Below are 25,503 nucleotides of genomic sequence, written 5' to 3'. Positions count from 1 at the left end.
TTGATTGTGCTTTCTTAACATTATTTAACATGGTCAATATAATAAGTGATCATTAAAAAAAAACCTCGCAGTAAGATTTGAAATCGTAGGGCATTGATTTAATTTTTTGCTATTACTAGCTCATGAGGCCTGTGGGTAAACTCTACATATTACCAATTACACCTTGTGAACTCTGCGCTGCGGAGAACTAATACTGTATAATATATAAAAATAAAAAATCATTTTGACTCGTTTCCATTCACCCTAAAGGATTTTTCACTTAAGGATTTTCACTGTGCGGCACCTACCTATAGCTATTTAGTACTAAATAGCTAATTAACTACAGATTAACAGATGAACTGATCATGCGTCAAACATTTCAACACCTACATTTTTTCTTTTACTTTCAGCACGGCCCTGCAATAGCCTGACGTCATCATCACGTGGATTTGTTGGTTTGTGTGTGTGTGTGTGTGTGTGTTCGTAAGCACACACCTCCCATTGTTCAAATGTGATCATGCTTTATTGTTCAAGTTCAAACAGAAAATTTTTGCTTTATCAGTCGGATTATAGGATTAGACGTCTGTCTGTGGATACTCTTATCTATAAACTTTGTGTAAATTAAGCGTCCTCCTCAACGCTGACGCCTGTGGTTTCTGCTAGTCGTCTTAGTCATATATTTTTCATCGGTAGTCCTATTTGGAAGTATAACAGTTCAATAATGAGTGACAAAGAGACATATGATGATCCAGTTTCGTAAGAACGTCACTTAATTCAACTGTGGCTTAACTATCGATTAGAGGTTTGCCAACACGGAGCGTTGTGATTGGTTGGCGTGATGGGTGTTGGCACCGCAGACCCGCGGACGTCATTCATGCTATCGCCCAGGAATATCGAAATCGAAACGACTTTCATATATATTCATAAATAACTGTGTTTGCGGTGTTGTCAATAGACGTTAAAAATATGTACAGGCTTTTCCTTGAAATTGGACTGTTCCACATATTTCTTATCAGCCCTCCGTAGATCTTCGACACTAGATGCACGTGACTCCTATATTCTGGGGCAGAGTCTTGAACGTGAGAAGTACGTCACTGGCGGAATCACAGCAATGACGTGCGAATGATGTAATTCTTAGGAAAAATATATATTCTCCAGATTTAAATCTTCGGTCTCTTAGCATGGATTAATATGAATAACGCATCTACCTAAGGTCTGTCTAAGGTTTGTCTTTGAGGCGTGTCCAAGGCTTAATTACACAAACATATTTGAAAAATATTGGATCGTTTTGTGGTTGCTGAGATATGAAGCCATTTTTTAACTGGATTAAAGATACATTTTCTACAAAAAAATAGATTAAGTTTGAAATATTCTTTATTGAACTACACTTTGAGCCGTTTTAACCGACTTAGTAATTTTTCAAGTCGTCAAGATTTCTCTGATTAAACCCGAAAAATAGTAACCGTGTGTACTACGAGATTTCCGCAAGTTCGAAAACTAAAAGAAAAACTACTACTTGGTGGTACTACGTGATTGTGACTTGGACCCGATGGTTTGGAGGTCGTAGTTTATATCGTTTTTCCACACCTTTTTTCGATACGGAGTGCGCCAGAGGTGAGATCAGTATGTTCTCTAAGGGACAAAAGGACGAAAACGAGATAAATGGCACATCAAAATTAAATGGGTTCTATTTGATTCAATCGAGAATAATCGGTACCATCGTCTAATATAACCCGTTGAATAGTAAATATAGTTTTAGTTTGCCTCTGTATTAGGTGATACTCTTGACCCCTCCAGTGCAGCGCGTGACGCCCAAATTAATGAGATAGTTTATTTATAATATTAGTCTACATACCTCTATGGGTTTAAAATTATGTATTTTATCCAGAAAAGTGTTTAAAATTTTCTCATTTACTATTTGTTTATCAAAATTACTTTACAATTTATTATATACTATTATATTTATTATTTTTATAATCACTTTATTATTATACATTTTCATACTAAACTTGCGTGTTTTGAAATGTAAACTAATTTTTTTATTTATTTTATTTCCTTCAACTTCCCAAAAGTAAAAATGCACTTGGCAAAGCTTCAAACAGTATATTTGCAAGCCTTCAAAAATTAGAAATTATTCAAATTTAACCAACTTTTTGTCCCAACCTCCAGAAAATAGCAACAGTTGCCCGTGGCTTTTGAAACACCCATTGACGTGTTATATGTATGTATAGTGTATGTATGTAAGTGCCTACATAACTAAATTTAAATTACAGTGGAATTTAACCGATATTGCTTAAATGCAGAGCTAGACACTTAAGGACATGGTATACCTACGTATTTTCCCAATGTTATTATAACGACGCACCCATTAGGTGTGTACTAGGTAATTTAAAACGTTTTAAATTGAAATCAATTTAGCGTCTAAAAACCGATAGTTCTCAACGCAGAGATTCAATATTTACATAAATTTGAATTCACTTCCGCCACAACAATAAAAGCTTGTACTGACCTTACGCAATTCCTGAACTGCAGATTTTATGGAAGCCGAAACACTTTTCCTTCTGGGATAAAAAAAAATGCTACTGGAACTCCCAAAAACACCAGCCATTGTACATCACAGAGTTGCTCACTTCATAAGTAAGCAATTATTGCCGAAATGATCAAAGTTATACCGAAATATATTCAAAAATAAGATCATTATGATAAGATTACGTATAGATATTCCTAATCTAACCAAAGGCAATTTCTAATTGAAATTTTTTATTTAATGGCAATGACCTTCGGTCGGGAATAAAAAACTGAAACGAGAGAGCTAAATAAGGAAATAATGTTATAGGACGTACAAGCAGTTTTTTTGCGCTTAGATTGCTGAGGCTGCATTTTTTATAAATTTTCATCTAGAAATTCATAAAAGTATTTTTAGTTCGTTTTTTTTCCTTAGTGAGTAAGGTCCGGATAACGTCCCGACTATCTTTTTTTAGTTAAACATGCCGCATTCCAATATTTCGTTATGAACAATTTTATGATTGCAAATGAAAATTGCCATCGGGAAAAAAACTCTAAACGAGAAACATCTGTAAATTTGGTACTGCAGCGGGTGTTGGGTCGCCAAAATCAATACGAAAACCCATGAGATCGATATGAGTAAAACAAGGCACTTTTCTACCAGTCGCAATATAAAAGCGAATGTCGAAGATATGTGGAAATAAAATAGAAGAATTATATCAACTGAACAAATTGCCAAAATCTTCCTGCTTGACAATTAATAACATCTTATAGATTTACACAAGTTCATGTCCAACAATAAATACTCGAGACCTCTTCGCAAGACATGATTTGGACATCGCTACATACATTTCTTGACATTTTTTTCTTATGTATGTTTTTTTTTTGAGTGTTGAAACAATAGGTTTACATTATTAAAAAAAAATCGAATCGATAGCTGCACAAGTAACGAAACGTGAGAGATCAAACTAAATTTCACAGTTTCTTTGAAGAAAAAAAATTGTCAAACAAAAAGTCTTGGTAGTTCATCAATCTATTCAAATAAGTTCAAGAAATGTTTATAATAATTTAACCCATCCGAAAATTCATGTGGCTTGATTCCAAATACGTGTACTTCAATTAAAAAGGAAACCCACTGCTGAGATGCTACTATCCCATATCTTATTACGATTTTTTACGATGTTTTAATAACCAAAATGTAAACACATTTAATATAAAAATATTAAAATCTACTAATCTCATTGTTTAGTATTTTTCCTTTTTTTTTTTGTTAATATTAAATATGTTAGTGTATCCCGATACTGCATCAACAATTTATGTTAAGAAGACATTAATTTTATTTATTGAATATCCGATTTTAATTGCTGGCCGCGTCACCGGCAATAACTAAAAGGAACCATTGTCCAGCAATCCAAACTGTTAGGTGCTAAGGCGACTCATGGCTGATTAGCCATGATTGTCATGCTTATCAAGGATACGCTTATTAACCGCATATCCACAGTTTATTATTTTTAAGCCACGTAAAATATATAGGAGATTTAATATACTTTGATTTTTTGAACCGATATGTTATGGCTGGTACTGAAGCCAGCTATTTTATTTTTTCAATTACTAAATACCCCAAGTATTTAACACTCAGTAAGTATCCATTATCATTTACACACCCCTTTTTTCCGCCAGAGCTTAATATCGTGTCGTGTTCTGATAATATTTATTTTTATTATCACGTGTGCACTTTTACTCACGGAACGTGACTGTTTGCATTATAAATACGTAAGTACCACTTGTGGCGCTATAACACGGTGTTAATTTAACAGAATATTCGGTATATAGGAGATTGCTCCAAAACTAGTTAACGAGAAGCTTCTACAAATACTATAAACAATTAGACGCCGGGTTTGCTATTTCGCGGAAAAAAGGCTTATTTTATGATACGGGTCAGATTTTTTTTACTACCTAGATAATGAAAAATATTTTGTTATTCAATGACTTTAAACAATATAACCGGCATGTCATAGTAAAGTGCCTCTAAAAAACTTGGATACACATCAGTTTGAATTGCATCTGTGGTGTGCGATAAATTGCTGCCTTTAGCCCACAAATTCGTGCGGTAAAACCACTATACTTGTGCGTTAATGCTAAAAATTCGAAATTTTTATTGAGTGCCAAATTTTTTTTGGATTGTTTGTTACACAATTTTTGAAATATTTCTGTCACATTGTTGCTTTAGATGGCCATATTTAGACTCGTGGCTTTCCTTGACTGACTTATCAAAAATTTCGAACTTTTCTGTAGTCTATACTTAAATAATTGATGGTGTGATATCAAACTAAATTTTAATTAAATACCATCAACGTTAGGCCGAGGTCAGGTCTATAGGCTTTCTCATCTCAAATATCATAATACCACCAATTCCACAAACCACCCTTGAGACATTTACATGCGTAAATATTATGAGAAAACATTTTTAAAGAGAACCAACTTACCGACTGTACTTCTCTCCTAGGGGTCGTTGTTAGGTTCTCCGATGAATAGATCGGAACATCCAAATCACTTACACTCGACGATAAACTCCCATCTCTCCCATCCCTGCCAGGGACTTGTAAGAGTCTCATAGCCTGTTGTTCAGCTACGGTAGGACTTTTCAAATAATGACTTTCCGCGACGAAACCGACACCATCGTCATCGTCCATGTCAGCGAATGGAATCGACATTGGAAACTAGCTTTTCTGATCTCGTTGAAAAAAATACTCTGTATTTTAAGAATATCCACTCTAGTAAGGAATGGTGACGAAAAACTGAAAAAAAAGAAGAAAAAAGTATTAAAAAATCTATTTTTTATATTCAAGGCTTCATATAGGTACAAATTAGTACCACCGCAGATGCCTATTATTATATGGACACAAAGACTCTGTCTAACACTAGAAGTATTTTCTTTGAATATGTATAAAAAAAATAAAGGTGATGATATATCGGAAACAAAACGTTCAATAAGAAATTGTATTTTTTCCGACGACTATAAGGCAGTTTCGACAACTTTCTTGTGAAGCTTAAAAGCCGCCATCCATATATTGCTCTCTTCATAGCATTTTTTTCTAATTCAACTGACTTATCCCGGACATCGTGTATCCAACAAAAATCATATCGATATTTAATTTAGTTCAAAAGTATAAAGTGGACTTTAAAACATATTAGAAGGTCAGTTTGGTGTTCGATCTTTTTATGGACCCATTCCATGGATCTGATGGCGCTTTTAAAGCATCGTTTAAAGCCCGTCCAGGTGGAAAGAGATGTGCTCCACGTGGAAAGTAAGGCCAGAAATCAGAGACTTGCCACCATAGAAAAAACTTAAGAATATCATCATTACCTGCATAAATGGTTGTAAATAAATGTATTATGTACTTTCATAGTTCAGAAAATTCAAATACAACGAAATACTGAGTAACTGCAATTTAATATCCCGAAAAATTTAGTAGGGGCTAGACAAAAACTCACCGATTCTCTTTTAAACATTAAATAAGTTTAATTATTAAATCTAAGATTGCTAATTTCATACCTAGTTTAACTTATTAATACTTTCACTAAAAACATGAAATTATCACAATGACGCACGGGTTTTAAGCGAACAAATGTTATGCAACACAGGGACTAGTACCTGTTGCGCCCTTTAAAATTTTTATTCCAAGAATTAGTGCAATCGCGAATTATTTCAGCAATATTCTTCAAAGTTTACGGCAGAACAATAACTGCATATTCTTTCAGAAAAACAACTGAATGACCCCTCAAAGACACAAGTTTTGGTTGGCGTCGAAATCGACGTCGGGACGTCCACGAGATCTAATTTATTTTTAAACCACTGACTGTTACGTCATATTCGACGCTCCCCCAATCTTTAGCAGCGTACGTTAACGAAAGTATTGTATTTACCTCTATGCCTACTTGTTTTCCATTAAATTGTGATATTTTAAGTTCGGAGGTGCGTTTGTGTAACTTTGGCAATGAATTGGGAAAATATTTTGTTTCTTCAAAAAGTACAAGGACTGAAAATAGGCATATCAATCACCGTTTCTCTGCGGTTATTAAAATCTTAGTGCTTATGCAGTGTAATTTATTACTTAAACAATTAGACAGTCATCTTAAAAAAACAACGGCGAAAGTAAATTTTAAATCTTCCAAATAAAATCAATTCGAGCTTCAAAAGTATTTTCCAACCACTAGCGATAAATTAATTATACAAGCGGTCTTTCGGGAACTGCATGTGCCATTAGGGAAAATAATGATGGTGTCCTATTCAAGCCATCAGGGGACATTTACTTTGCCTTATGGGACAAACGTTTTCGTTCCTTTTTACAATTTTTTAATTCTATATTTTGCACCCCTTTACCGCTTACAGACTGATAGAAAGTTCAAGACGATGAGTTATAAGCACAGTTGCAAAACAATTGTGTCGAAAAACTGAAAGTATCAGATTTCTACTACATCATAATAGTTCCGACCTACCCTGACTGATTCTTGACTTCAATTATAAACTTTTGTTCGTATAATATATTGTTACAAAGTTACATAATCTCGTGAATGTTATTAAGATATAAGCATCAGTCAAACCAATTAAATGATTATCGTAATAAAAATCGCAAAAATCGTGCATAGAAAATTATTGGAGTTCTAATAAATCATACTGTTTTAATTTTCGGATTGTCATTGTGTAAACTTTTATCAAAATTATGTAATATACCGCAGTGTACTGTTCCAGCCTTGATAAAGACTAAAAATACAGTAGTAACGTCGGCCGTTTTTCTATAAACGAAAAGCTGATTTAATCAACCTTATACCTACGAACCTTCGTACTAATTGATTAAGGAATCCATTGCGAATAAAACCTTTTCAACTTTTTTCTAATTTGACCTACAATGTGATTTCAACTGTTTCAGTTTCGGAAGGATTAAGGAGCAAATAATTAAGGCAGTAAAAAAAAATTATTTATTGATACTGACATTTTACTACGCACAATTCAATGAAACTGACAAATTTAAATTATAAAAACTTAGAAGTAACGGATGACATGTGTGACCTTTTTAAAGATATTTGCATTTAAGCAATCGTTTCTTCTTTCCCACAAAATGTTAAAGGATCAAACAAAAATATGTTATTTATCGGCACCTCCTTCTGCGAGACACCTTTAATTACTTCTTGGGCAATGACTCCTCCCAGTACTGCACAAACAGGAACGATTTCTCCAAAGACTAACTCGAACAGCTCATTCTTTAGTTTGTTATGATCAAAACCATATAAATCGAGGACTTCTGCTTTTATTTCTTGTAAAAGACTAATGTCTTTTTCTTTGTTCGATATTTCAGGATTGCGATTTTGACGGTTTCGGAATTCGAGGAGAACTAAAATTAAAATGAAATATGTTTCTAGTTAGTTTCTTAACACAATTAATAAACTAACCTGGATTAATTTATAAATTATACTACGCTCTAGTAATTAATAATAACAAAATTAATTAGATTAATTAATAATATACAGGGTAGCAATTCGTGCTGGATGAAATTAGTAACATCAAACTTTCAATTTTCATTTCTTCACAACTGCATTTAACACTAATACGCCCCTCAAATAGTACACAAACTTAGTAAAATCCATACGAACAATAGCAATGGCAATGACAATATTTTTAGGGGATAATAATATTGGTACTTTTATATGTAGTGCGCGAAATACTGCTTTGGTGGGAAAGACCTTAAGAGAACACATTATGAATCAATGAAAGTTTGCTTACTAGGGAAACAAGACTTAATCTTGGCAAAAGTATTAGATTTGTGAAAGGCAGCTGAATTCACATCTCAGCAGCTAGCATAAATATTTGTAGCTGAAACAAGATTGAAAGAAACCAACTTCAGAACCACTAACAGCAAACTACCAGTTACCTGGCTTGAGATTTTATTGTTATAAATATAATTTCTTAATTCACAAAAACTGAATTGTGTATATTTGTAGGATATCATAATTTTTTTTCTCTTTTTTTGGACATCAAAGTTGATGTAATATCATTCGTAACCTTACATTACAAATCCAAAAGCAATGTTTTATTACAAAATATTGTACATTCCAACATTCCTGCTTCTTTTTATCATTCAAAAATGCTGGATAATAACAGATTGGCTATGATTTGAATAGAGTAGTTAGTAAGTGATTTAGTGCAAACAGACCAGCTTCAAACTTACCTAACATCAAAAAAAAATAGTCATTCCTTCTCTTCACCTTCTTAATGTGATCCACACTCTGTTTAGTATTGGGCAAAATTATAACTTTGTTTATTTCAGGGTAAACAATCTGGCCTTTCACTCTAATTGTCTCTTTTTCAGGTTTTGATTCTGTTCCATCATGGTTTCGTTTTTTACCAATTAACTTTAATTGATCTCTAAAATGTTTTTAAAATGCCCTTAGCAAAGACGATAACATGCAATATACTTAGTGTTTGTTGAAAGTGATTCTCTTTAATTTTCACATTTGATTCAACTACTTATGGTAATTTGATGTTTTTAAGGGTTGTGCATAACTTAGGAGGAAACCACCTTAGAAACTCCCAGTGTATAGATAGAAGTGCATATACATTACATATAATAATCATGTTCCAGAAAATCGGAGACTGAATAACCAAAAGTACCCAGGACATCTCCAAATATTAACTTGACATTACTGGATCTGCATATTTTATCCAGCTTTAATAGGAAATCCGTTTTAATTCGTGTGGCTACAATTATTGTAAATGCCTCAAAGAATTTTACATCTTTTGTTGCAGGATCTGATGTGTCTGCTGTGATTTTCACCAAAGGATTGAGTGCTTGGGCTTTGATAAGTACTTCTTTTGCAATCTAGGGATGAATAAATTAAATGTATACATAGTTCTAAATAGTCTTAATATATGTTTTAAAAATGGTTCTACATCTTTTACAAGGAATAGGATACTATGTAAAACAAGCTTTTATATTAACTATATGTACAGAGGTTTTTCAACAAATACCATATTACCAATTATTTTACTAACTATTGTTATTAAGATTTTAAAAGTATGTGAAATTGTCTTTATTAAACATACTCTTACCTGTTTTCCAACACTGTCTCTGTTAATTAAAAAATTTTTAATTTGTTCCTCTTCAGTAACTTCACCATCATCTAATATAACCAAAGAATTAATTCCCGACAAAAGAATGTTTTTAGCTATTTCAGAACCTAAGCCTCTGACTCCTATCAACAAAATGTTGGCTGCTCGCAATCTGAAAAATAGGATGGGTAATTGCAATAAAATTTGACTATGGCATTGTATATTGTGTCCTAAATTCGACTTCCAGAATAGTAACCTCAAGAATCTAAATGTTCATTTTATTTAGAATCTAAGAAATTGTTAAATCTAAGAAGAGCTAACAACTTCATACATTTTAAATTTAAAATAAGTTAATATACTGGAAATCACTTGTGATTAAATTAACTTAAATTAACCAAAGTAACTTTCCGAAGTAGTTTTAATGCTGTTTTGAGCTTATTTACAACAGGAAAATATTTATTGTTACAAGACAAAAATTCAGTGAGAAATTAACAATAAACATGATTTTTAGCAAATATAGGATATTTTTTTAAAGGAAAAGGTCAAATGTGCTTCTAGGCAGCGGCATTACTTACCGTTCTTGCGATTCAATTCCCCATAAACGAATTTGGCGATCATACAATTCGGTTTCCACAGCCGAAAGCTGTTTTTCACTCATGATTCTTTTCTATGCTATCAAAACTCAAATCTATAGTAAAATAGGAATCTGTGTAAATGGTATACACTAAGAAAGTTGTAGAAGAGAAGCCCCAACAAACAATCCAATTCCTAAAGAGAATTCTAACCTCACTACACTAAAGCCGCTACTACTATACCTAATTCGGTTCCAAGTTATTCAAAATCTCAGCATGCCATCAATGGCGTTCATTACTTGAACTAACCTAAATTTCTTGTATTATCCAGCATTGGATGATTTTTTATTACAAATTGCGCAAACTTACTATATTCTCTATATGAGTGCGGGTAAATTTAGTACAATAAATTACTTGTTACACTATGCTTTGAAGGAGGGCAGTTAGTCAGAACAGGCCCAGACCGGAAGCTATAAGCGGCTGTGACAAATCACATATCACTGCTCAAAATGTCCGTACTTTTTTTTTCCTAACAATTAATGAACTATTGGAAAAGGAACGTTAAAGTTTGTTTTAAAACCATATTCATTTAACAACGGTTACTGTCCATAATTTATACGAGCAATAACATCTGTATTGGTAAGTCGAGATTTTTAGTAAATCGGTATAGTATATGCGGACAATTTCATCGAATGTCGAATCGCGCGCAGTCGCACCATAAAGCCACCGAGTGGCGCCACTCGGTCGCTGTATGCTGAAACGTAAACAGCAAATATACATATTGTTTCTCATCTATGACCACTAGTTTCATTTTTCCACATTCATTTCAAATTTGAATACCGTTATCGATCGTACTGAGTGGTACTTAGGAACGAGTAGAAATGTCAAAGACAAATTTCGATCCCGACAGATTTTTAATAGAAATTGAGCACAGGCCTGCTATTTGGGATTCAAGATCTACTGAATACAGCAACAAATTACTGAGAGGAAGAGCATGGGAGGAAATATGCATCAAGTTTGTTCCAACTTTCGAAATAATGAGTTCTTCAGATAAAAATAAAGCAGGTAAGTCTACTGTATCCTGTTAAAAGGTATATTTCTCAAGACCCCCCATGAAAGGAAATGTAACAAACTGAGTTAATACTATACAGTGCTCAGTAGCTAATCGTGAAAGCAAACGCTAACGGTAATGTAACTACATGTGTGTGTCAAAAAAAAACCAATAAGAGATGTTCATCGTTGCACCACAAGAGGTCGCAAACTTGTCTGTCACGTTCAGCTGTTTTTGTGCGAAAGCAGCGCGTTTATATGGAGGTTTATTCAATATTTTGGCAGTTTTTTAAGCAGTTTATCAGGAAAAACTATTCAATTATTGTTTTAAACGTTCACAAATCTAAAAAAAATAACTGAGGACTTATATGCTTCTTAAGTGAATGCTTATTATATACCGAATATTCAGTTTACAAGTGTCGCTGAAATCTTCGTACTTGTGGATCAGTTTTCAGTGTGCTGTTCTCCAAGATTTGTTCCAAGTACAGTGGGTAAAAAAGTATTCGTACACATGTAATACATACAACAAATCTAATTTAATTTGAATTAGCAATAATTAGTAGAATTAATATTTTATATGCATGCTTTTAGTGTTAATGATTGTTTGAAGCTTTCTGGGCTTCGATTCAACAAGTTTTCTGGTTATTTCCAGACTAATTTCTGACTAACAATTTTGTAGTCAAACTTTTAATTTCATAATTCCATCAATTATAGCAAGATTTCTCACTCCTGTGGCATACATGCTACTCCAAAACAAGATGTTGCAATTTTGGCATACTGTATTAAATAGCAGTATGAACAAGTTTAAGTATCTCCCCTATATGACGAAACCTTAGATTTTATTGAAGGAAGAACATTATAGGAACTTTTTGAATGCTCCTTAGCTCTTTCAAATTTCTGCTTATTTCTTTTGACTATTGTGCTGTTACTGATAATTTGATAATAATTGCTGTTGTACAAAAAAAAAACCAAGAATATGAAAAACATGTTTACAAATCCTGAAAAAATGGGTTTCGTGGCAATGCTTTATGCATATGAATGCATTTTTAACTTTGCAGATTCATAATTTTTTGAAATATCATTTGTTATGTTATTGGTTTCATTTCTTACTAATAGAAAAATGTTCCACTGTATATTTAGGATAAGTAATTCTAAGACAAGTTTGGGATGTTCAGTCATTTTGCCTCCTTGTTAGGCAAATAACTATTGTATTTTACTCTTTGAAGTGTTATCTCACCATTATTTTTAATATTTGTTAAATTTTTTATGATATTATTTAAGGTATTTTTGCTGTTCTACTTCTATATTGTTTTAGCTTTTGATATGCAAAGAAAATGGAAAAGTTTTAGAGACTGTTTTAGGAGAGAACTGGCAAAAATGAAAAAAACTAAATCAGGTTCCAGTGCAGAAACTGGAAGAAAAGAGTATATGTATTTCAAACAACTTCAGTTTTTATTACCAATATGTGAAACTAAACCTCAAGAGGAAGAAACGGTCAATGAGGGGGAATTCTCATTACGAGACACAGAAGAAGAAATTACAAGTGTCACTCAGCATTCATTGAGTCAGAAGAGGAAAAAACAATCACCAGCCTCAGATGAACATCAACATCTTATTCAAACACTAACAAAATTTTTCCAACAAAAGACAGATCAAGAAGAAGTTGATGACCCTGACAAACATTTCCTTCTTAGCTTGTTACCCTATTTTAAAGGTTTACCAGATGAGTGCAAGCTTGATGTTCAAATAGAATTTTTAGATACTCTCAAGCGTTATAAGCAACAGTTTGTATCGAGTCCACTTCAACATAAACCGATTTTAACTGAATGCGAATAACGCATCAAAGTTGTGTGTAACGATATCGATATCTCAATGTAAACGCATAAACACATTGGTTGTTAATTTTAATATTGGTTATTTTCTGGATCTCGAGCAATGGGTGTTAAAATTAGTATTTCCCGCTGAAAATTAATAATCTACTAAGTATTATTTCGGATGTATCATGTTTTAAAGACGTTCTGCGTGCCACATGTCCAGGACAAAAATGACGAATGATCTTCCTTGATATGAAAATGCATACTTAGTCTCGCGTATTCGTCAAACTTCATATATTGTAGTTTATTTTTTATTCCCCAATTTTGTAATGTGTGTACATGACCAATTTGGTTAATTTATTCCGGAATATTTATTGACTATAACGGCGTTTCAAAAAAGTATGCAAATATAGAAAATAAAAAAAATGTATGTATATATATATATAATGGTAAGAAAATTACATTCAGAAAATTGACTATAATTTCCAGGTTTTCAATTATATTTAAAATCAAATGTTTAGACCTAATAATTTGCTTTTATTTGACAGGACCCGTCTACAAATTGATTTTTGTGAATTCTTTTCTGGTGGTTCAAAATGTCTCATTTAATATCTACCCATACACTCCTATTTCATTGTTGTTATTGGGCAAGCAGGATACACTCATAGCGAACGATTTCACGGCAAATAATCCCGCGGAGTTCGTTCTAAGGACCCGGCGACATGACGTCCGTTTGTCAACAAAAGGGGGCTCAAATTTGTGACTTTAAACAAAACGGACCCGAACAGCCGTTCCGAACATTCTGGGGGGCCAACATCAGGGGGTCAGGCGTAAAAAGCGCGCTCTTAAGGGGGCACGGGCCTAAAAAGACCCACATGCCAGCCCCTTGTGTGCGGTATGTGGTACGAAGGGCATATGCACAGTTTTGCAGCGATTTTGACCAGATAATTGGTGGTTGAGCGCTTTATATGTGTTTAGTGACGACTAAAACGGTTTGTCAATGGCTCGGTGTGTGGTAACGGGTGCCAATCTGATCTTTTGAGATGTTGGGCACGGGTGCGTCATATAGTGAATATATTTTATGAGGTCGGTGGATTTTTCAGAAAATTTTATTTATAAAAATAGATATTTGTTTTACAGGGAGAAAAAGTAGCAAATATTCTGTCGCAGCCATATTTATAGCCGAGTCGGAAATAAAGCTACGAAAGTACTATAGAAAGTGCTTAATTTTCTTAAAAAAGCGTTTTCAAGTTCACCAGTAGTGCTGTAGCAGCACGTTATTAAATATTTTTGAAGAAAAAATTGGTAAGCTATTGCTTTGGTAAACAAAATTTTTTTTTAAGTCTATGTTGCATTCGGAAGAAATTATTTTCTACGTAATTAACTTAACTTATATAAATTATTGTTTACATTCAGATTTTTAAATTGACGATTTTATTGAAAAGTCTTATACATATTTTAACGAAATATCGTAGATATTCTAGACCTGTAAAGCAAGAAGAATTTTAATACTCTGTATTTCGGTGCAGAACCATTTCCAGTTCCATGTTTATAAGACTATTAAATATTTTTTCATGTAAAATCTACTTTAGAATTTTCTCAACATAATTTTGCAACGTCCAGTATACCCAAAGCATCAGCTTTTCTGCGGCTAGTAGAAGCATCTATATATTATTCACTCATAAACTGCTTATGGAATTCATCTGTTGTTTTTTGCGGAAGTATTGGAACAGAGTAGTCAGTCATTCCCAAAAATGAAAAATGTTTTTTATTTGCAAATGACTGGTGTTCTAAAGAAACTTTTTTATGCCGTAAAGAAATTTGCATCCTCCAACTATTAGCATTATTGCTGATGAGTAAAATCTAGAAATATCTAACATATTTATAAATTCAACTTGGTCAACATTTGATTTGGTTTGTTTAGGCAGAAGAACAATATTAATTGTTTCGTATCCTCCATCTGTCCGAGAACAATACACTAAATTGAACCGAAATTGTCTGAATGTCAGGCGTTTTAGTTAACATGTAACAGCAAACAAATTGCTTGTCAATCGAAAAATTCAAGGAGAAAGCCTCCACTTCCTAAATCGTTCCCAGAAACCCACGACGCGCCCTGAATAGACCCTAAATTCATTCCTGAAACTGATTTTTACACTTTAGCACAATGGTTTATAGGCAGTGGACCTGTTCCCTTTTGTCACTGATCGCGGAGGTGACACTTTCCAATGTATTCGAGTCAGGGGTTGTTTATACCACTAAACCTTTTAAATTTCATGGGTGGTCATTTTTTCAAATTTACAACAGACCCTAATGCTTCTTTATATGTTGCCATTGTCATGACCCGAAGTTAATCGATTCGTAAGGATTTTTGAAGTTTTTATAAATGTTATAAACCGATTTGCTGTGATTTATGAATTCCTCTTGAAACTAATGAAGAGGTACATTACGTATAATATGCAACTTCTAAGAATCTATCTTTTTTACATGTCGTAGTAGGTTTTAAGCATGGAATGTGAAGCAATTAAGTGAGAAATGGGTGGACTGTTATAAAGCATGGAAAAGGGTTAGACTGCATAATTGTCTGTTTAAAAGTCAAGTTAGAAATGTTCGGTTGTTAACTCTGCCTTAATGGTTTTTTTTGCTACCTCCCTTAAATTACAAAATTCAAAACCGTGTAGTATATTGTGAATGTTTTTTATGAGTCTATTAAAACGCCTTCCACTGCTGAACCTCATATGTGCACAAACTGATAATGGCTACCAATTTACAAAAAGTTGTAATTTATTTTTCATAACTTGATAAATAATAAATCAACGCAATTACATAATAAAGCTGGTATCCAAATAGGACTAGTAATAATAATCCTTGCTGTAGGTTTACAGCTAATTTACAGATAGGAAATGGTCATGTTGCATCAAGTAACAGAATTATTTGCATTTTTCAGAAGTTATTTAATTTTAAACACCGTACCTTCGCAGATACTAACAATCAATACCCAAGTGAATGTAATTGTGTGGATATGGATATGCGTACCTTCGAATATAAACAAAATGCCTTATCGGCAGCAGGTAAGAAAAATAGTTTCCTGTGTTGGACTACACAGGTGATGCATCATTTTACAGAGTTGCATTCTGATTAATTTTCGTTGCTTTTGTACCTACCTACCTACATGTTATTCATTGTTTGTGATTTATTGATACTCTCATATTTTAAATTTTAATTTTTTAAATTGTTTTATAATAAGCTCACATATCGTCTTTTATTACATTTTAAGAGAGCCTAAACCCGGTCCTGCGCCATAATTTAGCTGTGGCCGTGTGCGCGTGTCTGTCTATGTTGAAAAGGGATTTTAGTAATTTCACAAATGCAAGTTAACTTAAAGGTTAAATTGACAGTTAATCAATGAACTTTTTGGAATAACATTTCTTCAGAAATGAATATCGATAAAAGATTTTTATCTACTCTAACATGTTCCTGTAGAGCGACCTTTATGACAGTATTTCCTTTTAAGAATGAAAATTACTATTTGAATTTTTCATTTGAACCATAACTAGCACAACAGGGATAAAGTGATTATAGTAGTACGGTAATATGATTGCTACTAGTAAAATTGCTCGTATTCTTCTAAAATAGCCTTAGCCATTACAAATTCGAAAATGGACATTCTTTCAAGATAACGATAGTTATATTTTCCATCCCCTATTTTAGTTATTGTTTCTGTGATTTATGACTGAGGTTCACGCCTCAACTGCGATTATCTGAGGGACATATTAATAACAACAGATTTTTAGACAAAACGATAAATAAATCACAAAAGCATATGTATATGCGAAAGTATGCCAATTTTGAGCTCAAGCGAAAAATTTTTAAACAAAAAGGAAAAGTGTGTGTCGGTTAATTTTACATCTAGTAGTAATTGTCCCTTGATTTGGCATATCCTGTATACTGATGAAAATTATTCTCCTTTTGAAATGAGCACCTTTTTATTTTTAAAAATTCGGAACCATTATAGCTACATAACCAACTGCTTGCAGTTTAATTACGAGTTCTATTACCGCACTGATGAGGCTATTTTTGCCCTGTCTTGCTGGCGGCAAAGTAATAACATAATAATGAAATATGACGCACAGAACCGTCAAACATTTCCCAAAAGTGCCCTAAAACTTTTCATAATCTTGGAATTAATAGACAATTTAAAATTATGATTATTTTTTATTTTGATTATAACAATTTTAGCTCAATAAAAAACTAATATAGGATACACGTTTCTTAAGGGCAGTGGCGCACTTATCCTTGGCAAAGGATTTCAAACTGGCGTCTTATTCCCCATTGCCAATTCGTTCTTTTGTGCCTCGTTTTGTAAACTTTCATGCTTTAATATATTATATCATGGAGCTTGTATGTTAATATGGTATTTTCGATGTTTCCATGTTCATGCTCACTCAACAGGTTGAACATGAAAGTACTCGCATGTTTCCTTTCCTTAAAAATATAGCATCAGTATAACGGGAAAACTTTAGAAACCTCACTATCAAACATCATCATTTAATTGTGCACTGGATATGTTATGCATGAAAGTGACAAGATTTTAGCATGACAACATAGAGGTGTCATCTCCTGTCATACTTATTAGAGTTAGTACAACTTTTCGATTTTGAGTATTGCCCCAAGAAGTCATCGCGAAGAACAGTACAGGGTATTAGTGAAAACAGTTTCGTAAATTTAATCAATGATTCAGAACATAATTTTAAACTAAAATGTTCCTTACAATTATATAAATTGTATATTTCACTATTGATAGAGGCATTGTATTAGCCCTCAATGTAGTTATTTATATATTTTTCATTCTCAAATGATGTCGTACATTGAGGTCTACCGCTTCTGATGATCGTCTACCAACTCGAAACTGGTAACGTTTTCGGGTTAGTGGGCATGAGTGAATATATCCACAAATAAAATATGGAAACTTTTTCAACATTAGAGTGTAATTCCCAGTGGGGACCATTGATCTTACAATTAGTTTAATTTCTTTGACTTCTCACCGAGTTCTTCAACAGTTTAAAGAACTTGCACTTTGATACATCACAGAAAGTAGAGTTGGGGGTAAATGTATCATTAGAGTCGGCCCCTTTTTGAACCACCAACCAATTAAATCGTAACAAAGAGTTGACCAGGGCATAATTCCATTCGAATAAAATTGAGCGCTCGGCTGTAATAATAATAAATGTGCAAATCATTAACTCCTTACAACAGTGGTTTCTATTATTAAATAAAAGTCTTGAACGGTGGGGGGTGCGAGCAACGTTAATTCGGATCTGCTTTCAAAGAGGTGCCGATCAAATCAGACTGTAATTAATAAAAGTGAAGAAGGGCATCTCGGTCTCGGTTGGAGGTCTGTTGATATTTTTTCGTGTCATTCTGTTTTGTCGATCTAGATTACAATTGCTATGTTCAATTAAATCGAGTGTACTTCATTTGGCCCGAAGATTATCTTTGTTGTGTATCGAAAACCAAGAGCCTTTCAACATATGTTTATATGAAGTTTTTATCATATTTTCGGGCCTAGAATTGTTGAATTTATAGCACCACGTTCAGAGACATTTTGCATAATATACAGATATACTCGTTTCTATTAAACATACGGCGTTATTTTATTGGACACCGCTAAACTTCTTCGTAAGACGGGACACTCCCTTTGTAGTACGCAAAGACGGAAACATACTTATAATTTGTTAAAAGACCGTCCTCAATTAAAATTGTTTTCGCAGCAGGAGTACCTTAAACAAAAGGACAAACAATGAAAAAAGGTCCGAAATAAAGAAAAGCGTCTGGTTTGCCGCCTGTCTTTCCATGACAAATTAATTCCATGATTTTTTATTATTACATCTGGAAAAAATTACATTAATTTGCGGACTACACACAGCAGATGTTGTGTCACTGCGTCCCGCGGCGCCCCCTATCGCGAGAAGGGTAGTTTTTTATTGTTGCCCTTTCAGAAAGAGCCCCTTTGTGATTAGTATTATTTTTGTAACACGAATATCAGCTTAATTTATAGTTTTTTATCGTATTCTTGATCTGGAAAAAGGAACTTGTGAGGGTTTGCAATAAACTCTGTTATATGAAATAATGCAGGCATTCTCCTTTCCTCGAATAGAATCTTACGTTTTTAAAACAATAATCAATGGAGATGCACGACAATCAAGTCTAATTAGACTAACAGTTATATGGAATTTTATACGTTTTCGGTATATTTCTATACCTTTGCAACGAACTGGGTCGGATTTTTCTGTAACACTATTGCGTACAATCCTGATTAGTTTAAAATCAGGTGATAGGAATCGAGCCAGCCCAGATCATCCTTTCCTAAAACGGCCTTTTCTTTGGTTTTACATCAAATTTTGGGCGGTTTAGTGGGTTCTGATAATACACCTTAAATTCAAAATTTAATGTTTACATATTACCCGCGGCTCAGGTACATCACTAAGATCACCCAATTTATAATAAAAGGGAGGATCGGAATTCGAAGTAAGAAAACCGAGGATCCTTTTCTAAAAAATAATTTATAATTCTTGTAGTCCAGAAATTTTTTTGATATCAGCTATTTTTAATTGCATGATTATAGGTAAATTCAAGCGAAACTAAAAAGATAAGAAAAAATCTATTTTTCCTGAATATTTTTGAAACTGAATGTATGAACAACGTTTGGTTGAGCGGGCAATAAATTACGCAACCTTCCCCTAATGGAACAGTAGACATGATACATTAATAATTTAGGTATTGCTGCCGACAGCCTTAATTCGCAGGTGACAAGAACTATTGATATTCACCAGATGCAGTGAAGACAAAAAAAAGCAGTCGTGGTATTTTGCTTTGCTGCTGATGTGCAATTCACTGCTACACGCACCTTTAACACATGCTTTGACACCGTAGCGTGTCTACGCTCCCGCTTACCGTGACCGTAACGGGTGGGGGCGTAATTACTGCTCCGCAGGACGAACGTGGGCGCGTCCGGAACGCCTTCGGACCGCCTTTCGCGCCTTTAAGTATAAATCATATCGTATACAGGTTGTTTGATTGTGAGTGACGATTAATTTAATTTTATACTTCTTGTGAACTTGAATAGTTTTATACGGGCATTTACATTTTACGACTATAACGATTAGGTATATATTTTATCTTGACCATGAAACATAAAATGTAGTTATACTACGATATATGCAGTAATTACCAATTTGATTAAAACTATAAAGTTGAATGCAATTAACTGCAAGAGGAAAGAAATTTAATTTTAAAAACTTTTTCTTTAAAGAACTAGGGAATACTGTGGATCTTCTAAACAATTGTAAGTATACAGCTCGTCTTACGCCTCTTTTTGGCATTTTTTCAGACAACACTACTGAAAGTTTCATTATTTTTTTCAGGGCCTATTTCTCGTTAACGGATTAAGAAAGGAAAATTGAGTTTCTACCATCCTAGTCGAGTGTCGAAAGATTTGGAACAATTATTGAGATCATTAAAAAATTACAATCATTTGTAAATTTGCGCAAATTTTCGAAATTTTTTTTAAAATGTTCAAATAAGACGGCCTTTGATAGATCTTCTAAAATTAACTTTTTGTGAGTGTTGTTTCTCAATACGTTAACGAAATTTGGATCAGGAAAATGCGAACAATTCTGAAATGGAAAATTCTCCCAAAAAAGCTATAAAACAACTGGAATTTTATAGCACTGTGGATATGCGCGTTCCAAAGCGACAATTTTAGAAACCAACACTAAACAGAGGATAAATGTTCTATATTTCACCTACGTGGTGTCCCATTGAAGCTTTCAAGTATTGCCGTTTTTTTCTGGACATCCAATCATGGCGCTACTTTTTTTGCTTATAAAAAAGTTAGGATGAACTCGCTCTCAGACAATCCATTAGGACTTCATAGTTGTAATGCATGAAAATCCCTGCAAGCCTTCAGCACACATATACTTAGTGTAAGTTGCTAAAATTTTTTGAAGCTATGTGTCTTCCTTTAGGTGGATATCTCTGTACTTTGCGTTATTAAAAAATGTAAACAATTTTCATAATTCAACCGACGAGAAACTTAAATTTTAATTAGATGAACAGCGGTGTAACAGTAATTTGTGCCAACCCCCGCTCCCTTCTCTTCGGCGTAGCTTTAGATGTACATTAATTAATTTCGCCACTTATTTATGCTGAAGCGGGAAGTCATAATTAAAAGTTTCATTAAGGGCTTTATTACAGAAGAAAGAAAATTGAGACTGCACTGTAACTCCTTATTTAGGAAGCTAAATTTTAGCAGCGTTAGGTTTTAATCAGTCTTTGTTCGCCTTATGAGCCCACCGTTAATTAAATTAGTGCCGAGTTGAAGATTGCTTCACTGAAATATTTTGTAGCCCGAACGCAGCAGTGGCATTTTGATTTAGTGATTATACCCAAAAACACGCGACATTTCGCTATTTTATGTTTTCTGACTTATTAAAAAACCTGAGACACCGCTGTTATTACTGATTTAAATGCATTTTTTTCGAAATGCAATAATATTTTTTTTTTGATGAAGTGCTTAATTTTTCAACAATTTTCAGACAGTTGTTTCCCACACCTGTTATTGTCGGTCTATTACTCAATCCGCGGCTAAAACCAGTATGCCTCTGCTTTTGCTATACCTACAGGATAATTTCACATTACCTTAGTGGGACCAGTTGAAAGTGCTACATAATAAATCATCAACTTATTACATCTTCTTAAGATTCACCGTAAAATAAAATTAAAAGTATAAGATTCAATACTCAAGACTATTAGTAGTGTAACTGGCTTCATGGGGCTACAAAGTTTCAACATTTTCTTTTCAACGTTTCAACAGCGGCGTTTTTTTGTTTTAATAATGCAGCACTTGTTTTGGTTCCACGCCAATTTTTGTGCAAAGTTTCAAATTATGACCTTTCAATAGGCGCATTAGGGAAAGAGCAACGCTACAGTCTTCTATTGCAGCAGTTACATTTCGCTGTAGCCCTTTATTGTATTGTACTGCATTGAAATGGGCGGACCGGTAACAGCCCTCCAGTGCGACCAGCGAACCCATTCTGTATTTCCGCAACGTTGCCTGGGGAATCACATCAAAATGGCTTATCAAAACAGCAGAGACGTGTAAGGGGTAATTATTTAAAAAAAAAACCTCGGACAAGGTTGCTTAAGCTTTTGTCACTTAGTATTCGCTATTTGACATCCAACATCTGACTGAAAATAGATTAAAAGATGAGTTTATCCTAGATACGCCTCTGATATTTCAACGCCTACATGATTTTTTTTAATCACTCATTGCGAGGTAAATAAATGCACGTCACATTGACGTAATTACCAGGGAGCATTCTACTCTCCGAGTCAGGAGTGCAGCGCCTGCTGCATGGTTAATTTGGGAAAGCGCATTGCACAGGATAGCTGGACTTTTCACTCTTGAGTTTTCACAAGTGCCAATTAATGGCCGCCAGTGGAATTCATAAATAAAAAACAAAAGTAAGTCTGCGAATTCAAGTTTCAAATATTGCCGCGTTCAACTGCAAATTCCCCGAAGGCGCGTACCACCAAAAGTCAGTGGCGTACGTCGTTTCTAAAAGCATCTGTAAGTTTTCACAATTGTGAGTGACAAGGACGGGCCTTTTCCTTGACATTTAGATTTTTGAATCCCTTTCAGTATTGCCTTGATATTTTTTGTGGCGGCTATGAGTTGATGCTTCGAAATTGTGATGTGTATACTCCGATCTTGGAGTCAGTGGCGCATTTAGAAGTAAGTGTATTCAGAAACAATAGAAGAATTAGTTAATTGGTAATTTATAATTTGAATTTTTAGGCTTGGCTGTTGAAAAAGTTTGATACTCGTATTGCTTCCTGATGAAAAGTGATATTATATGTCCGTGCCGTATCCTGCGAACCGGTATTGTGATTGTGCTTGGTACGTATGAAAAAACTGTTATTATTACAAAACATTCTTTAAATATTATTACAAAAACTTCGTGACGGAACATCAGTTATTTTTCGACTCAAAATCAATGTGGCCAACAACGGAATTCATCAGTAAATTAATATAGGCCCATTACTATTGGAACTATACAGTTTACTGCCCTTGTCGACATCATCGTAGAGATAAAAAATGGTCCGACTCGTATAATTTAATAAAACAAAATTGCCGGGCCGATATTTTACCTGACAGGCTCTCGGACGGAGATTAATGTTGTAATTTCTAGAGGCCATTACTTTGAACGTATACGGACGCCATTGACAGTGCTCGCAGGACTTGCGAGAAAAATGAGAAAAAATCGACGTCCATTTATTTACGGTGGGACTAAATTGGGGAGAAGAATGAAAAGTAACATCTGACATCATGAATACGGAAAAGCAGAATAAATATTTAGTTCCGGCGTTATTAAATTGAAAGGGACGCTCAGTATTGCCTACGTGAAAAGGTGGGTGAGTAATAACTATTAAAAATAAACTATCCTGATTGTGGGGCTATTTCTTACAGGATTTTTCCTGCATGCCGTTGGAACTCTACGATCACAAAAGTGACGAAGGTATGTATTCTCAACGACTTGGATTATTGTTATTAATTTCCGCAAGTTGATGTTGATGTGATGAATTCCAGCAGTATTTCCCCATCTACGATCCCATCACAATCGACACGGTCAAACGCCTTTCTCATATCCACAAACATGTCACTACACTCGTATTTTTCGTTAATATTAACATAAATGTTGTTTAGAAGCGTAAGCCGAATTCGTGAATATCTTAAATTCAAAAGGGGCACCTTCAAGAAGTGCGACGCGTCCCAGACTTGCACAGAGTTGGGGAATCTACAAGGTGCGCTCGACTTGTGACCGTAACAACAAAAAATTATAATAAAACAAAATTAGGTATAGCGGAACAAGTCGGATATTTTGTCACATTTGGTGTGCCCTCGTCACTTCACAAACACTCGTTGCAATACGCGTAGCTTCAAAAGTTTTCGCTCGTCCCGAGCTTCCTTGTGCGGAAGGAGTGCCAGTTTTGAGCTGGTATAATGTCCGACGGACGCACCGATTGAGTTCATATTCAAGGGAGAAAGACGAGCGATAGATACACGAGGGACATTCTGAATCCATGTATTAGACCGTGGCTAGGAGTGATAGATCAGTCTTCATGGACGACAATGCCACTCTTCATCATACCAGGCAGTAAGTGACTGCCTTGCAAGTGAAGGAATCGACCGTTTAGGGTGTCCCGCTTTCTCGACTGACACGAACCCTATAAAACGTCCTTGGGATGTGCTTTCCAGAGCTTTCAAAGAAATCCTCCCAGGACCATCTGGGAGCTTGTCGAACGCGTACGGCGACGTCTTTGAACTTGTATTGAGGCCAGGGGTGGAAATATAGGTTATTAATTTTTTTTTTAACTTCAAAAGTTGTTTTTATCGTTTAACATTTAATGGTAAAGTGCTTAAGGCACAAACTAATTTGTTTTAAATAGAAATTAATTAATAAATAGACATTTCATGCATTTTTCGCGTCGCATAATAGCGTATCTGAGAATCGACGGGACGCAAAACTTTTGAAGCTATGTGCATTTATATGAACAATCAAAAGTATCTAAGCGCCATATTAGCTACATTTTAGGCCTTAAATACACATTTTTTATTCCGGTACCTAATCCAACCACATAAAGTAACATTTTCATTTACTTGGCAATCGTGAATATCGAATATGCACATATTTACGATACACGCGGCATACTTAATATCATCTCATAAAAACAAAAACTTTTACGACAAAATTCTTCTATAAAATTACGCCCGTTTTATTTGAAATTCATGCGTGTCGTTATCTCGTAAACATTTCGTAAATAAGTAGAAACGTCACAACATGAAGTTCTTGAATTTCGTTATTAACTAAGTGGGATTATAACTCCAAGTAAAATGGTCTTTTAATGTATGTGGATGATGTTCTTGTGTGCATGTTGGACTGTTAAAAAGGATGGATCGAGTTTTTTTTTAAATTTTAGTACCGAACAACGAAAAAGGAACAGGGTGAGCCACAATTACTTAAAAATGACGATTAAGGAAACTATGGTGGGATGCGGCTAAATACAGGAAGCGCAATTTCCTACAGAGTTAAATATTGCAATCTAGCTGATTTCACATTAGAAATTTGCAGTTTTCACCTGACTAATCTCTTGCTACGCAACAGCTCTTACTATACATGCACAAAGGAGACCTATCCGGAAATGTGAAAACTACTCCAATGGCAAATCCAGGGTCGTTGTGTGAGTCCCCCGGCTGCAGCACAAAACGCAAATTTTAAAAGTCGAGTTGCTATTATAACATTATAAAACTCAAAGGTTATGTCGAAATGTAACAAATTTTACGGCCGACAACGTTAAAAATAAACTCGCTTTCTGAAGTAGTTTAATTGGCCAGCGGGTGGTCAAACTGTTTAAT

General features: G+C 34.2%; 3 protein-coding genes across 6 annotated transcripts in view; 1 reads left to right on the top strand and 2 right to left on the bottom strand.

Moving 5' to 3' along the window:
• Positions 1-6,252, bottom strand: part of LOC136341155 (solute carrier family 2, facilitated glucose transporter member 3-like) — a 32,085-nt gene extending 25,833 nt beyond the window's left edge. Inside the window, exons 1-2 of one of the 3 annotated variants that reach the window (XM_066285816.1) lie at positions 6,140-6,252; positions 4,971-5,282 (exon numbers count right to left, since the gene is read on the bottom strand). In XM_066285816.1, the coding sequence (XP_066141913.1) occupies positions 4,971-5,198 (228 nt within the window). In that variant the 5' untranslated portion in view covers positions 5,199-5,282; positions 6,140-6,252. Of the gene's footprint in view, positions 1-2,488; positions 2,603-4,970; positions 5,283-6,040 lie in introns of those variants that run through there. The other 2 variants (XM_066285815.1, XM_066285821.1) reach the window with 2 other exon arrangements.
• Positions 6,253-7,450: 1,198 nt separating this feature from the next.
• On the bottom strand, positions 7,451-10,746 carry Aos1 (activator of SUMO 1). The gene is made up of 5 exons (XM_066285825.1): positions 10,168-10,746; positions 9,593-9,764; positions 9,106-9,362; positions 8,712-8,908; positions 7,451-7,877 (listed from the first exon to the last, which is right to left on the bottom strand). The coding sequence occupies exons 1-5, from the start codon at positions 10,248-10,250 to the stop codon at positions 7,576-7,578; spliced, it is 1,011 nt and encodes a 336-aa protein (XP_066141922.1). The 5' UTR covers positions 10,251-10,746; the 3' UTR covers positions 7,451-7,575.
• Positions 10,747-10,913: 167 nt separating this feature from the next.
• Positions 10,914-25,502, top strand: LOC136341158 (uncharacterized). 2 transcript variants are annotated; one of them, XM_066285826.1, is made up of 5 exons: positions 10,914-11,229; positions 12,530-22,986; positions 23,279-23,497; positions 23,557-23,605; positions 25,068-25,502. In XM_066285826.1, exons 1-2 carry the CDS (start codon positions 11,046-11,048, stop codon positions 13,048-13,050), a joined length of 705 nt encoding a protein of 234 aa, XP_066141923.1. In that variant the 5' UTR covers positions 10,914-11,045; the 3' UTR covers positions 13,051-22,986; positions 23,279-23,497; positions 23,557-23,605; positions 25,068-25,502. The 2 variants fall into 2 exon arrangements, with proteins under 2 accessions (XP_066141923.1, XP_066141924.1); XM_066285827.1 differs by having other exon boundaries at positions 23,279-23,501.
• The last annotated feature ends 1 nt before the right edge of the window (position 25,503 follows it).

The sequence above is a fragment of the Euwallacea fornicatus genome, chromosome 9 (genome assembly GCF_040115645.1).
Source record: "Euwallacea fornicatus isolate EFF26 chromosome 9, ASM4011564v1, whole genome shotgun sequence".
Lineage (NCBI taxonomy): Eukaryota > Metazoa > Arthropoda > Insecta > Coleoptera > Curculionidae > Euwallacea > Euwallacea fornicatus.
This window is presented reverse-complemented; position numbering and strand designations above follow the sequence as displayed.